This window comes from Numida meleagris, chromosome 11 (assembly GCF_002078875.1).
Source record: "Numida meleagris isolate 19003 breed g44 Domestic line chromosome 11, NumMel1.0, whole genome shotgun sequence".
Taxonomy (NCBI): Eukaryota; Metazoa; Chordata; class Aves; order Galliformes; family Numididae; genus Numida; species Numida meleagris.
In genome coordinates this window covers 8,516,176-8,531,912 of record NC_034419.1, presented here as the reverse complement: position 1 = coordinate 8,531,912, position 15,737 = coordinate 8,516,176, and the positions used below count along the sequence as shown (strand labels likewise).

Genomic DNA, 15,737 nt, shown 5'->3' with positions numbered 1-15,737 from the left:
ATATTCACATTAAAGCTCCCTAAGGTGGAAACAGAATTCCATTACTAAGATTTGGCCATTTGGGTTTCAATAGCTGACATCAGTAGGATAGCTAATACGTTTAACACCTCTCTACCCACAATCCATAAAATACAGCAGGGCAGAACTAACAGCTTGGCCTACAGCCTGATCCCTGCAGCCCTGCCTCACTCCGTAGCTGAACCTTCGTCTCCAAATGAACTGTGTCAGTGCATGGCAGATATTTACTTGCCATGTATGGGGTGGCAGTGATAGGTGTTCCTTCAAGCACTGCTCTTCAATGCGCCTATGAAGATGTTTTGTTGTTTGTCTCCTCAAAAAAGCTCTTCTGAAGAACTAAAATACAAAATTATACAGAATCTGCATAGAAAATACTTCAGTAATTAGCCTGATTCCACACTACTGTGTTCATTTGTACTAAAGAATGTGATATTGCAGCTGGAATTACAAGCCTACAAAACAAAGTCACTAAATAGGAAAAAAAAACAACAAAAAAAGCATTAAAAATAACAACGATATGTACCTTTTCAATTTGTTTTTGTTTAGTCAGTTCTTTTTGCTGTTTCTCTTTGACTCTCTCCATTTCTTTTTGCTTTTCCGATGCTTTTCGATCCTGAAAGGCAAAAACAACAATGAATGTAACAACTGCCTAGCAGGCTTGATGCACTGAGGGCTTATCTGAGTTTGCTCAGAACGGTCACAACACTTGATTACACTTCTTTTACAGGACAGGTATGTTTGTTGCAAGTCATAAGTGGATTCCAATCTTGAGTATCATTCCAAGGCAGATGTTGATCAAGGTCTTTTTATCTTGGGTTCAAATTCTATAAAACAAATTGTTTTGAGTTCTCCACAACAGCATAACTGCATCTATAAGCATCTTGCAGAATATGTTCTATTACACACACTAACTGTACCTTCTCCCTTCCATTCACAAGATACTGTCCCCTAAGGAGGTTCTTACCAGTTCTGCATGGAAAGCAATCTGTTTTGCCAGTCCAACGGAGTCACAAATCTAAATACAAATCAGATTTGAAATCATCTGTAAGAATCTAACAGAAATGTCTTTAAAAGCATGCCACATTATCAAATCAGAGATGAGAGCGTGCTAAAGCATTTTACAGTTACTTAAACTATTGGATTAACTTGTTTTCAGTACGTAAACTCTCCCATAGAAGTCCCTTAGACAGCTTGAATGGAATTAACACCTTGGACTCCATGTCAGCTTGGAAATGGATACGAATATAACCATCACCAATACCTTTTCCCCTTCATTATTTGATTCAAAGATATAGCAGATGGAAGTTTGTCGACTGTCAGCTCTCCCTCCTGAAGTTCTAAGCACAAATCCGAAGAGGCGCTTATTCTCCTGATGCGTAGCATACAAGACTACACTGGGCAAAGGAAACTGCCAGAAAGGATCAAATACAGAGAGGTTAGAAGTGGTTTCAGACATTCTGTACAGACTTTCACTGCACCGCACAGTACTTCAACATCAAAAGCACACAGCCACTCCTGAGACAGTTACAACCTGACTGGACACGTAATTGCCAAACACCAAGCAGTGGGTTAGAGGGAACTATTTCAGATAAAAGAGGGGACTGAATCTCATTGCAAATGTAATCAGTCATCTTTCTAAATGTGAACACTTCTTGGAAAAAAAAAATTTTTAAAGAAACATCTATACAAACTGCATTTGTGATTAAGCTTTCAGCATGTTGCGGCAGATCAAGGCTGTTTTGTAAAACATTTTCTGCAAGAGGTTCAGCTCACCTGAACTATATAAGCAAGAAAACGAAAAATCACATTTTTGTGTTATTTTGCTTCAATGAAAATGTTTTGTACTCTCAATTCCTAGAAGAGGTTGGACTAGAAATTTCAAATGAATCTTAGCAAAGAATAAATAAATTTTCAAATCCTGAGCGCCCTTACTGCAACTGTTACAAACTGACAGCATGAGAGCTCTCCCTAACCACAGAGGTACACACGTCGAATACTCCACGTGCACCCGGTTCTTTACCTCACCTGCAAAAGCTCACAGCTTTGGGGCAGTAAGAACTTAATGCCACAAAGAAGGAATTAAAAAAAAAAAGGGAAAAATACACTGTGTAATATGCCAACCAAAAACCCAATTCAAGAGTGAAAAAAAAAAAGGCAACAAAAATGTTTTTGGACTTCTGAATTCATTCCAATCTTAATTCTATTTCTCTACCAATTATATCAGGCGGACTGTTAAAATAAAATAATCTTATTTTCCTTAGATTTTACCTGATCAAATCGGGGAAGAAGTGCTCTAAAAAAATTCTTTCTCCTATTGAGCTCGCTCCCCTTAAACTCAATTTGCCAGTGTTATTTTGGTTTGTATTTAAATGTTTGCATCAGCCTCCATTTCCGTGGAAATATGGAAATCTCATGCTGTCAGTGATTTTTGCTAACATTGAATAATATTGTTTAAAAAGTAAAAGAATTACTTTTCTGGGTATTTATCTTAAAATGTAAGGTTACTTACTCGAAGTCTTGTAACTTGTGTCTGTGGATCAATTAACCTAAAAATTTGGTTTTAAAAACAAACCAGAAAGTAAATTTTACTAAAGTGAAAAACGTTCCTTCTGTAAATAAACATCAGTAGAAGTCAGGAAGGAAACTTACTTTAAACAGTCACAAGTGACTAATAAATGTGATTCTGTCATCCTGAAAATGTTATGGATGGCCCGAGCTGCAAGTATTTGACGCATTGTTTCATAAACAACATCTGGACTTTCATCAGACTTCACCTCCATTGAGCCAAGGAACCTTACAATAAACAACTGATGCAGAATTGAATCTAAGAGAAACAAAAGTACTGAATAAGTGAACTCCACTGGGGGGCTTCTGTTCAAAACTGCTTCCAAGACCAAAGCTGTACTCAGTCAGGAAAGCTCCAGACTTCCAACAAATTGAAAAGAGACTGTTTGTGCTTATGAATTACAGGTACAATCACTACACAGCAAGACATAGATCTTTTAATTTGGTTTCCAGAAAGAAAAGATGCAATAAAATAATTTTATGTTTTATAGCAGAGAACAAGAACCAGGACTTTCAGACAGCGGTCTGACTTAACTCATCTAATACACTGCTACTGTAATGTAACTAAACACTCTAAAACTGGTATTAAGCAAGGAGGAAAGGTACAGGTAAACGTACAAAATCAGTTTGTAAATTCTCTGATTCATTTTGCATTGAAGTATTTTATTTTTTTACCTTCAGTTTCAGATTTTGAGCCTCCCGTTTCACCAAAAGGATTTGTGCGTCTATTAAAAAACGAAAACATTAAACCAGGAGTCAGATTACAGGAACCACTAATGAATAATGCAGTCTCATGCTGCATAAGATAAGAACAAGATAACGACTTCACAAACTTGTAATCTGGAGGAATAACCTACAATAAAGGCAAGCAATTTGTAAGGGCAAGCAATTTAATTGGGAATAAGACAAATCATTGCTCAAATGATGGGGAAAATAGCAGGTATTATTGTCCTATTGCTGCCACAAAGAGTTTGGCTCCCATGGCATTTTTATACTTGAATTAAGCCCAAGGGAAAGAAGTATGGCAGAACAGCTTTGGGAAGTACAGCCAAATGCTCGTCCTTCCATTACTGCCAAGGAGCACCGCACCTCTTAGCACTGTCTCAGGTTGGTGCATTACTTACTGGAGAAAAGTCACTGGTTTTATTTCAAATGCAGCTTTCTGAAAACACCACTCGGGTTTTACTCCTAGAGGGTCAAGAGAAATGTGGCTGTTTCTGGCTCTCAGAAGTGCCATCAGTTACAACGAAAAGTGAAAATACTCTAGGCTTCCAAGTCTGTATTTTTAAAAGCAGTAAAGCAACGCTGAAAAGAATATGGGGAATGGGGAAATGAGTTAAAACATCTAACGAGAAAAATCCACTTTGGCAAACTGGCAGCTGAAAAAACTTCTCGAGGGCTCGTAAACTTTGACTGAGGTTTTATGGGGGAATAATGAAGGCACCACCTTCTCTGTTGTTAAGTGTTCTAAAAGCAAACTTCAGAACTAAGTCAGAGAAAAATTATGTGACTCTCTTCTATTCAGTCAAGACTGCATTGCTACAGTGCTTAAATAATGAGGATGCAATTAAGAGTCCTCCCATTGAATTTTAACCTGTGTTAATACACTACAGATAAATTCTATTTAGCATTTTTATTGCTTATAGCAATATTATTATTATTAGCATTTTTTTTGCTTATACTTGTCACTCAAGACTAAATGGGAACAGTAAATGCAAAATCTCATAGGATCTCACAAAATAAGAAGATTATGTCATCAGTATTAGAAACTAGAGTAAGTCTCTTAATAAAATATATATATATGAAATTTGTTTTAAAGTAGCACATTGCATTCTGTACCGAACACTGCAGTTCTTTACTGATAGAATATCCAAAACTCTGAATCATTTCTGTATGAAAATCGCAATTTTGCAGAATTAAGTTATAACTGATGACATGAGTTTAGCTAAGTATTAAGCTTTCCACTTGCTGGACTACAGTTCAAGATCGATTTTAAATCAGCATGTTCTTAGGATGTAGTTAGCCAACTGATTATCCTGTTATACCAAACAACAAAGAACTGTCCAGAGGGGAAAAAAAAAAGTTGCATATATACCATTTAACTCGCATGTATGAGAAACAACTAGAAGTTATTTTTCTACAGGGCAGGGGAATACAGAACACACTATTATGACTTTTTTCCCCTGTAAGAGCTGGATCTGCAAATACGTTTTCTTAGTATCTGAATTCTGTACAAATAGTTCGAGAAAGGCAGTGCTGATTTACAGTTTTTTACTATCATTTTTTGAATGGGAAGATTAAAAAAACTCAGCTAGGAGAAATGGTTTTTCTATTTTGGGAAGAGCTCTTAGACAATTTTAACTTGTCTATGTGTGAGATCACTCTAGAAGCCTAGATCATTTTCACTCACCTTTCAGTTTAAGAAGAGTGTCATCGTATGCCATCATCACCTGGAGGCAGGGCTACCAAATTTCTCTTGAATTTCCAAGAGGAAATAACCCAAGCTGCTGGGTGAGCAAGCAATAGGAAAGGAAAATACTTTGTGAAACCAAATTATTAAAATAAATCGATAAATAAAAGCATTAGCTGTTAAAGCAAGAAAAGCTGCTGCAAATTAGAAAACAACATTTTGAATCTAATGTATGTAAATAAGCCACATTTTATGACTATATTTAACAACAAGAAAAAAAAATATTTGTTTTGCTTCACCGGTCACTGTAAATCTGTAAATTATTATTATTTTTAAACAAGAAAGAGTAGGGACAAAGGCAACGTGTATGTCTGGAGCTGCACCCTACACATGTTTTTTTAATTTTTTTTTTAATTTACATTTAATTTGGGACTTTAATTTTTCATTCTACTTTTCCTACCTGCCTGACTGCCCTGAAGACTTTGCTTGACCAGGCAGATCTTCACTAACTGGAGATATTATGTCAAACTGAATAGGAGTGTCAGGGGCAACAAGTGAATCCAAGGACAGCGCAGATAAAGCAGCAGATTCAGATCCCAGTGACCCTGTGCTGCTAGTACGGGCTGCAGGAGGACGAGATTGTCTGAAATGAAACAAAAAAATGAAAATGAAGGCATGTTAATTTCAGGTCGGTTGATAATCAGTTAAACCAATGGAAGATGAATACAATATTCCAAAACAAAACAAAATCTAGAAACTGAAGAGGATCGGATGTAGTAAAAAAATTGGAGCCTACATTCCAAACAAATTTAAGTAAGTTACAGTTACTATTTACATTAATAATGCCATCAGATTAACATCAGTGTACAATTGCACACAAAATACCATACAGTCTAAGGTCTGCTTCCAGCAGTTGTACACATGAAGATAAAACTCAGTATGAATACATAGAACAAACAAACCAGAGGTAATGTAACGTAACACAATTTTCTAATTGGCAGGAAATCTGGATTGTTTGTAACAATGGATGCTAAACAACACTAACAAGGCAAATTTGAGAAATGTTCCTCTAGCCTATCAAAGCTTTCACTCTGAACACAGAAAGCTGAGGTTTTTTTATGGCTTTTTTTTTTTTTTTGGTTGATTGGTTTTGTTTGGTTTGTTTTTTCCTGGAACTTAATGCAAGATTCTTTCTATAGAAGTGCTTTCCAAATGACCACAGTTCAGCAGCTTACACAGTGGGACGCATGCTCTCATGCCTCTGCTGAAATGAAGGAGATGGAGTAACGGCCTCGAGAGCTGACTGGTTTACACGTGCAGCAATTTCCTGCAACAGATAGGTGGGAACAAGTAAATGAAAACGTTTTCCTCAAAATACAGTGCCAGATTTTAGCCTTGTATGCAAATGACAGAAGTTCTAAAGTGTCCCCTTTCAGTAACAGTTGTAGCATCTTTGAACTTGTCACATTTCTTGCTGTTTGCTTTCTACATCTGAGTGAATACACTTGCTTTATAATGCTGCAAATGTTAGTAAAAGCCAGCAGTAAAACTGCAGTCTGTCTGATAAAATAAGCAAACGGAGCCAGGAAGAAAAATAAGGATCTCACTTAAAAAATGTATCTCTCAATTACTAACAAAACACAAAGCTTCAAAAGTCTGAACATGAAATTTGGGAATGTTTAGATGTTTCTTCAAAACCAAGACAGGAATGACTATCAAAATAGCCACGGAGTAACAACGTTATATCGTTTCGTTATTTCCGAAATAATAATCTTTTAAAGTTTAAGAATTCAATTTTATTCTTTTATTGAAATGACTGATTCTGAGGTACCAGTATTTAATACTGATGGCTTTACTTCATGGGGTAAAGCCAATAGTAAGAGTCCCAAAATAAAGAGGATTTTGGAGAGGGAAGGTACAGGAGACAAAGCAGTGAAGAAGCAAATTTTTGCACAAGTGACTCAGAAAATGAGAGTATAAAACCATTGTGAAGTGAGAAGGCAGTGATACCACAGGAAATATAGAAAGAGCTGGGAGCAATCCTTTTTCAAGCAATACTTTTCAGAGGATATTTCCGCCCTTCACGTTTCATTCAGCAAGTGACATTCAGAATCCTAAACCCAGCTGAACTGTAAAAAGGTTTTAAAATATTAAGTTCTAATTGTTATAAAGGGGTCACAGATCTTATTATTCTCTTGAATTCATGCACGATATAAGTAAACACACGCTCACTGATCTAAGGGCTTTGCACTCCTCTACGCCTCGACCAAACAGAACCTCAGCTTTGAACTCATCAGAGCACGTGCCTTCAGCAACAGATCCCAGTGTTTTGCAACTGCTCTAACTACAGTGCTCATAGCTGCTATGGAAGCACTGGAAAGTTTCCTTTCACATAACTCATCACTGCTTCAAACCTCAGCAGCAATTCAAGGAGTGTGACTTCTCTTTCAGCACATTATATACGCATAGTTCCATGCTCTGTTACAAAACAGCAGATTTTGTTGGGCCAGCTCCCCTGGTTTAGAGAACAACGGTCATGGTTTAAGTTTATAAACATGAAGCACAGAAATGCACTTATGACACCAAACTCTGTAGTATATCGGTTTCTAAATCTTCCAAAGTCAAATAACTCTTCAATGAAGTGAAAACATATTTCCTACAAAATTATGCTCATCTAATTGAACGAATTTGTTTGCTCTAGTATAAATTACATGTATCCATCCAGATATTGGTCATATTCATTTGTAACAAAGTATCATCTACCAAAACCAAAAAAGGAATCCTGAAGCTGTCAAAACATTGTATCAAAGACAAAAGCCACATAACTTTAACCCTTTGGACAGAAGAATTTCAGATGACTGAAGAATTGGGAGTATGCTTTCATAGATTTATGAAGCCACACAATGAGAAGCTTCAGATTAGACGTGTGGGAAGTACTCAGTTCTGTGCCATCCAGTTAGATAATCTCTTGTTAATTTTGTGCATATCTATGTATGAAAATATTACTGACGTGATAAATTTATGTGAAGTTTACCTCAGGGTTTTCACTTAGATATATCTGTTTAGATATGTTGTTTATTGTGCATATCCACTGAAAAAAGAGAGGAAAAAGAAAACATTAGATTTTTCATAGCTTCTTTCCAAGAAACTCGATTAAATACCCCCAGCACTGACTGCTTTCAGCACCTTTTCCACCTCATTTGCAATTTCAGGGCCAGGCTAACACAGCCCAGCTAAAAACCTTAAAAATAGAGTAAAACATTCTCTTATACCAACATAAAAACAAAGCTTGCAGAGAAGTTCGAGTCCAGGCTGAGTGTACCACATCTTCTGTATTTCCCTATTCAGCTGCTTGCTCACACATGCCTTACAGGGCTTTCAGGACAATTTTTTCTTTCCAATCCCACCCTATTACAGAAAAGGATTTAAATACAGTAATATTTTGTCAGACTTACTGAATGTTGGCATGGACAGAATGTTCACTGTTTACTGCCTGAAGAATATAAACTGTGCACTCCAACTATTTTTATTAATGTATTCCCTTCTATGCAACAGAAAACTCACTCGACTCCATGTGAGCCTCCTGCAAGCTTACCTCTTCATAATCTTTTTTACTCTCCGCCTGTAAGATTGAAGACCTGAAAGAGGAGAACGGAAAAGAAAATTCTGCCTATTTGAAATGCCTCACGTGTCCTTTCAGATTAGAAACTCCCTTTTCATGTTTGTACATTGCACAAAGAAATAACCAAGTCTGAAGATTCTGTGTACTGAGTGCAGACAACTTTTAACTGGGGAAAGAAAATTCATTTTTCTCTACCCTCACAATTGCTGTAACTGTATGAATGTTGTAGAGTTCATCATACTCCCTTAAGAAAAATATTTTTCCACAGTTTTAATTTAGGTCAAACTCTGAAAAATGAGAGAGTTCTCCTAAGATACACGGTGCTGTATCCAAAGCTTCAGCCTTTCAAAAATATGCAAAAATATCCTAAAGTTAATTTGAGTGATACTTTCTGAGCTGAAGCTGAATAACTCGTTTCCTCAATGATCTGCTGGCCATCAGAGAAAACAACCAGCCTCATTCTGACTGCATCAGTATCTTTTTTAAAACAGACAAAGGTGTGAAATGAGAAGGTACTGAAATTACTGTTTTTTTTTTTTTTACAGTTATTTTATTTATTCCATATCTACTACTATTTTTCAGTCTATTTTTCAATTCATGTACATTGAAATAATTTTTGAAGGGAAACTACCTCATTCTGATATGTACATAATCTGAAGATAATAACTCACTAAGCAACAAAAAGCATGTTGTGGCACACTCATTTTCTCTGTTCAGATGGAATTAAACTTGGCTTATTTACTATTCTCCAAATACTAGAATTTGCAGAACTGATCTCATAAAACAACCAAAACTACTTTTAAAAATCCCCATTTCAGTAAGAAGTTAACATCGGGAGTTGAATATAACGCTACAAATAATCTCATATGATAACATTTCACTCTCTCAAAGTACTTATTTCAGATGAAATAAAAACTGCTTTGGAGCCACCCAGAAAAAGGTGGTCAGGTTTTATGCCTTCTCTTTTCCCCACAAATGATATTTAGTTTGAATTTCTACTTGAAAGCTATGGGTATGACACCACTGTAAAATGATTACTGTAATTTTATTCGGAAGTACCACTCAGCTACTTTAGCAGAAGCTGCTAGGGAACAAAAGCAGGCACAATAAAGTTAGAAGACATCCTGGACTGAGATTCTAAATACACTCCAAATCCATCCAGCTGTAATCTGTCTGGAGTCACACCATTTTTCTTTTCTTAAGAAGTGAGTATATTTTCATTTACAGATAAAATGAATGTAGGAATACTTACTTTTTACCATCAAAAGATGTTATCTGAAAACAGTACCGTCTGTCTTCACAGTCCACAGCCATTACTGAACAATTGTCTATGTCCATGACAAGTCCCCCAGCTACATCACCTCTTGCCTGGCTCATCAGATTTCCACCTTGAGTGAAGTAGAACTGTCTCTCCCAGCTGGAAGATACCAGCCCTGTTTTACTAGAACATGAAAAGAGACCTTTCCTTAGTAGGTTAGGAGTTTAGCTGAGCTCTATAATTAGAAGATTTAAAAAAAAAATAAAATAAAAATTACATGAGCAAGCCATCTGAGCACTTAAAAAAATGTCCTCATTTAATGTTTTAGGTTAGCTTCACAGCTAAATTAGTCTCTTTCCATCTGTTGCATATTTATTTTAAATCCACTGCTGTGCAAAGTATACATAAATATTTGCTTTCTTAGATTTTATGAAACTATACTGAGATTAAAAAGACATCAGTTCTTCAATTTTGATTTTCAGTTTCTGCAGCATTGCTTTATGAAACATGCAGATTCAACTGATACACATTATCACAGTATTTTACATGATCTCTGAACTCTACTTTCATGGAAAACTTTGTGGTAAGCATTAGCTAAGATATGTAAGACACCTCAACTTTCCAAGTATTTTGTATCATTCAATGAGATTACCAAAGTTTTGCTTAGAGCGTGTTTGAGTTCCTTTTCCTCCTTTTCTTCCAGAAGAACAACAAAGGAACCAAAAATCAGTAATGCTTGTGGTTTAGCCTCCCTTTTTGTTTGGATAATCTCTTCAATATTAATTGCTGCACTTGTGTTCTACGGCAGGAATTCAGGCCTCATTCAGTGAGTATTTCACTCTAACTGTTAATGTAAAATTTAAATTTAAAAAAATATCTGCTTGTTTGGATGTTATTACACAAATTACTGAAAAAAAACCTTACTGTTACAACTTATTTTCAACAGCTATAAAATCAGCTGCTTGACTTTAATAGAGTGACAGCTCCCTCCAGTGGAAGGAACATTACCTCAGGAATCTGTGAAGGATGTTCAAAGTGTTTTCAGGCCCTATGCAACTCAAGCATGTTGTATTTTATCAGTAACTTGAATCCCAAAGCTTTACTGGATATTTATGCATATGTTTCTAGCTTTCCCAAAGCTAAATATTTTCTAAGATTTAAATAACAAGTTAGTCTTACTTTCTTGCATTGAGATAGCCAGCTTTCCGTGTCAGATTTCTATGAACAGGAAATTTGGTAGGATCCGGATCAGGCAAATAAAGTGGATCACTGGCCACTTCCAAGTCTTCTATAGTTTGCTGCATGTTTTCTATTTCGCACTCCATTTCCCTGCGAACACTAAGGTAAGTTATGTGTTACTAACAAAGATAATATATTACCAAGTGGAAATAGAACAATAGTTCTGCAAAAAAAGTGCAAAATTTAACAAAAACAACTTACTTTTGTACACTTGTGCCAATGTTGGTCAGAAATTCTTCCAGTTGCTCAGTAAGATTTTCTGAACCCATTTTAAAAAAACTTATCTTAAAAAAAGGAGGAAAAGGGAGGACTTAGTCATGAATGAAACTAAATAAACCATTTAATAAGTAAAATGATAGGAGGTTAATGCTTCAAAAAGAAATCTGGTTTTATTCCTCATTCCCAGCAAAGCCTCAGCAAAAGGAGCAGAATACAAGTTTTGGTCTGCAAGTGAAGGTTGATGTTGACATTGCAAAGGGATTTAATTTTGTTGAGAGGCTGTGAACAGAGCAACCTAAATGAAATATGTGACTGGAGAAACTTGTCTGGGTCTATCCTCTAACTGTGGATCCTGCCAAGGGGGATGGACAATATGATCTTAAAACATTTCACTCCATATTGGTCCAGGAGAACTGCCATATAAATTTAATTTAGCCATAGGAAATATCAGAACAAGAAGCCACTGGGGGCAGTCCTGCCATTCCCATTCTCAGATTCAGTAAAAACCTGCACCTGAGCAACAGGTTGTGCTATCTACCTTGTAAAAGAAAACATTTAAAGTTTAGTTATTTTATTTTGTACAAGCTCCAAATTTTGCAAGGGAACCAAGAGTTATTCTTGTACACGGAAAACTTTTAAACACCGTGTAGAAATTAATTCCTACACTCTGGCAGTGCCAAATGCTAGAAAATCTCTAAAGAGCTTTCTCTATAGCACCCATCCTGAAATAAACCCATTATGAGCTCATTTATATTAAACAAAATCAAATAAGGATGATCTTGAGCATTCCAATTCTTTCACAGCTTTGATTAGAAACAGTAGTGATGTCATTTCGATAATTATCTCAGAATAGCTGCCACAGAAAAGAGCTTATCTGTCTCCATGTTAATTTCTACTAAGGTACACTTTCATGCAGACCTGCATGCACAAAAGTTTTAATCAGCTATTTCTGTTAGTGATCCGGTGGAGAAAAAACCAAAACAACAAAACAAAAAAACCAAGCTAACAGAGAACAGCGCCAGCAACTGAGACCTCAAATTTAGCCATCTAAAATTTGGATTAGAACTAGACCTTTCTATTTGGCACCCAGACTTCCCCAAAAGATAATTCAATGGGAGCATGTCATGATGAGATTCAAAAATGTCATAAGATTGAACAGAAAATGAATAGTGCTAACAATAAGGTTCGACAGAACCAGAAAATGAATAGTGCTAACAACAAGTACGACAGCTACAGGGATGAAGATGGGGTTTGCTTCCCTGGATTGTAAAAACAGGTCTTGCAATCAATTTCAGTAGATCAACCCTCATGAAGTACTCTTACATCTTCTTTCAGACCTACAGCTTACAGAATGTGACGTTACCTGAGCTTGCATGTATCCTAGCAAGGGTTCTAGCACAGCAATTTTCTTCTTGTACTGAAGAGTGTTTAATGCACAGAAATAATGCATCATAGTCTGATGCTGTTTTTTCCTGGAAGTATACACATCTTCTGTAACTTCAGCCTTGATCTAAAGAGATACAGACAAGGTGAGGGGGAAAAAAGAACATTTGAGTCTTGGTATTTATCACGTGCCTTCCCAACAGCTCTATAAGCAGCAAGAAAAAAAAAACCACAGTAATGTTTTAAGCTCTATCAGCATTAACATCCTGTGTGCTACAATTCCCTTTCTCTAATTTACAGATGAGGGATGCTTGAAAAATATATGCAGTATTATTTTCCCCCTGAAAAGAGTAGTCAGTTCATTACAAAACAACTGGACTATAGAATCACAACTTTCATCTTCTATTTTTTTGAGTGTATTCAAACTGCCTGGAAAGTCAACTACCAAACTTCAGGCACAATCTGCTGTGCATTATCTTTCATCAGAAATACATACATGAAACAAAAATTATTTCTTAACTCCTCTAGAAGTCTTCTTATCAGCATTTTGTTTTACGAACCTTTTCATTTTCCCTTCTTTTTGACAACCGACTGTATCGGGTAATGGCAGCATCATGGTCTAAGCAATGAACAGAGAATAAGGGATTGTTTTGATAAATTAATCACGTATGAAATACAGCATAAAAACTTTCATATCCCTGTGTCCTGTATAGCAACTCAAATGCAAAGTTCTACCATAATAAAGCCTTTAAGAATTCTTTTTGCTTCTTCGTAATTACTACATGGCCAACAATACTTGGGCTGAAGAAAAATTCTAACCATGGCCAAATTGGTACCAATTTCACTCAAAGTCTGAGAACCTGATTCAGAACAAAGTCAGCTCTCCATGAAAACCCCTAACTCATCTTTTTTTGCTTCTGGAGCAGTGAAGCTATCTACATTAAGAAAAGGACACAGCAGAGCAAAAATGACTTGTGACAATTAGGAAGAAAACTATCGAACCAATTTTAGGGAGATGAGATTTATATTTATCAATCCATTTTAAGTCTTGACTTTAAAAAGTAAGCTAACACCTTACTCTTTACATTAATTTTAGAAGCATAATCCTAAATTATTTTATAACTACATACACATGTAAAGTATTGTGAGGAAGACTGCCTATTTGCCTTAATGCTTTGGTACACAAAGCAGAGATTTACAAGTTGTTCAAGGATTGCTAGGTGCCTGAATATCCTGAAAACAAATGACAGCGTAATTACTTTAGGCCTTCCAACTATCTTCACTAATTTTATGAGTAAATATTCTACAATCATACTGTTGTATTGTCATATCTGTAACATTGAGTGTTTTACACTTACCATTGCTTGCAATTTGGAAAACTTCTTTCAGAGTTAATATCTCTGCAAAAAAAAATATCACAATTAGTGAAGTTATTATTTTTATATGTATTAAGGCTTCTCATGCCATGTTACACTGCTGAACGGTTGAAGTTCACACCTCGTACCACACTGAGTTATCAGTACAGGCATTTGTGGCTGGCAAAGTCTGCTCCTACTCTGGACCTCAGCACCACTTACGGAGCTCTCCCACTTACCAAAAATGATACTGTACTGTAGTAAGTTAAGGAGAAACTTCTTTTCCAAAGACTTTGAAAAACATAACCAGTCCGAAAGCATCACCTATAGTTCTGCACAGGGCTTTGGTCTTAGTTGGGGAAGTGGAAGCACATGAGAAGGGGAAGTATCAGGAAACAGAAAACTCCACAACACTGTGATTATTCCTACATGTGCAGTTTCTCCTACCTAAAATTAGTCATGTTCTAGCTGTTTTTTTAGTCTCAGTCAGGAAACAGAAATCAGCACAATACTTAGGAAAACTTGCTCTAATCTTGATTGCATTTTTGTGTCACTTTACAACATAAACTAGCAAAAAGCTATGTTCAACTTTACCATAAAGCAAAGGCAAAGAAAAAGTTATACCAAAACTTTAAAGTGTCTGTGAAGTACATAAAGAAGTATTGTATAATTTAATATTATGTTAGCTGGTGTTTAAAAAAAATGCCAGTAGGAAAATTTCATTTGCTATTATTGCCTCTTCAGAAAATATTGTCAGGAGATCTTCCCAGGCTCTAAGCAGCAGTATTAGCCTTCATCAAAAAAATGATGAAAAATTCCTCACTGTGGATCCAAGTTACTTTGTTTTTAACTGTAGTTTATATTTGAAACCCATTTGCCACACCAGCCTTTTCAATTTAGTGAAATCTGTCATACTCAGTTCTATTATTTCAGACCAGGCAGATTAAGCCAGAGCTGCTACAAAAATAAACAGCTGAAAGCATCTTATGCTTACGCTTAAAAATTATTACCAGTAGGGCTGAAGAACTGCCTTCCCAAACCTTAATAATAAAGGAAATACTACAGCTTTGGCACTTCATCTTTTGAATTTAATCCGGTTGTTATATTTGTTATGGTGTTGGTATATACACAACTATTTCCTGAATATGCAAATTATCTGAAAATATTTAAAGCAACTGCAAAATTTTCATCTTGAATAGCTAAGTGCTTCCATAACGTAAGTAGTATTCTTGTTGTTTAGTTCTTCAACTCTAATCTCTCCTGAGTAGAAACAATTTACATTAAAAACACTGGGAGATGCATACACTTGAGAGTTGAAAAATAAGTGGCATATCCTATCATGTACAATAAGAGCTATAGAGATAGAATGCTGTGATTTTGTTATTGCTGCAGGTGGAAAATGCAGTATTTGTTTGACCACCCTACCTTTTAGATCTCTTTCTTTAAACTGAGTAATAGGAAACATCATTGCATCTGCAAGCTGAGTTGAAAGTACTGCGTGGCAAGAACTGAGCTGTAAAACACAAGGGAAAAAAGGACATTTTAGGAAAACAGTGCCGAGACAAAGAAAGAAAAGAAAGGGAAGAAAGGGAAGAAAGGGAAGAAAGGGAAGAAAGGGAAGAAAGGGAAGAAAGGGAAGAAAGGGAAGAAAGGGAAGAAAGGGAAGAA

General features: G+C 36.0%; 1 protein-coding gene across 1 annotated transcript in view; it reads right to left on the bottom strand.

Annotated features, from left to right (window-relative positions):
- The window catches only part of APPL1 (adaptor protein, phosphotyrosine interacting with PH domain and leucine zipper 1), a 28,502-nt gene that overhangs the window by 5,305 nt on the left and 7,460 nt on the right, over positions 1-15,737 (bottom strand). Inside the window, exons 5-21 of the mRNA XM_021409141.1 lie at positions 15,495-15,582; positions 14,073-14,114; positions 13,275-13,333; positions 12,695-12,841; positions 11,314-11,396; positions 11,053-11,211; positions 9,868-10,056; positions 8,589-8,631; positions 8,028-8,084; positions 6,229-6,320; positions 5,454-5,636; positions 3,259-3,308; positions 2,668-2,842; positions 2,528-2,564; positions 1,280-1,426; positions 983-1,033; positions 542-631 (exon numbers count right to left, since the gene is read on the bottom strand). Of these exons, the coding sequence (XP_021264816.1) occupies positions 542-631; positions 983-1,033; positions 1,280-1,426; positions 2,528-2,564; positions 2,668-2,842; positions 3,259-3,308; positions 5,454-5,636; positions 6,229-6,320; positions 8,028-8,084; positions 8,589-8,631; positions 9,868-10,056; positions 11,053-11,211; positions 11,314-11,396; positions 12,695-12,841; positions 13,275-13,333; positions 14,073-14,114; positions 15,495-15,582 (1,692 nt within the window). The remainder of the gene's footprint in view (positions 1-541; positions 632-982; positions 1,034-1,279; positions 1,427-2,527; positions 2,565-2,667; positions 2,843-3,258; positions 3,309-5,453; positions 5,637-6,228; positions 6,321-8,027; positions 8,085-8,588; positions 8,632-9,867; positions 10,057-11,052; positions 11,212-11,313; positions 11,397-12,694; positions 12,842-13,274; positions 13,334-14,072; positions 14,115-15,494; positions 15,583-15,737) is intronic.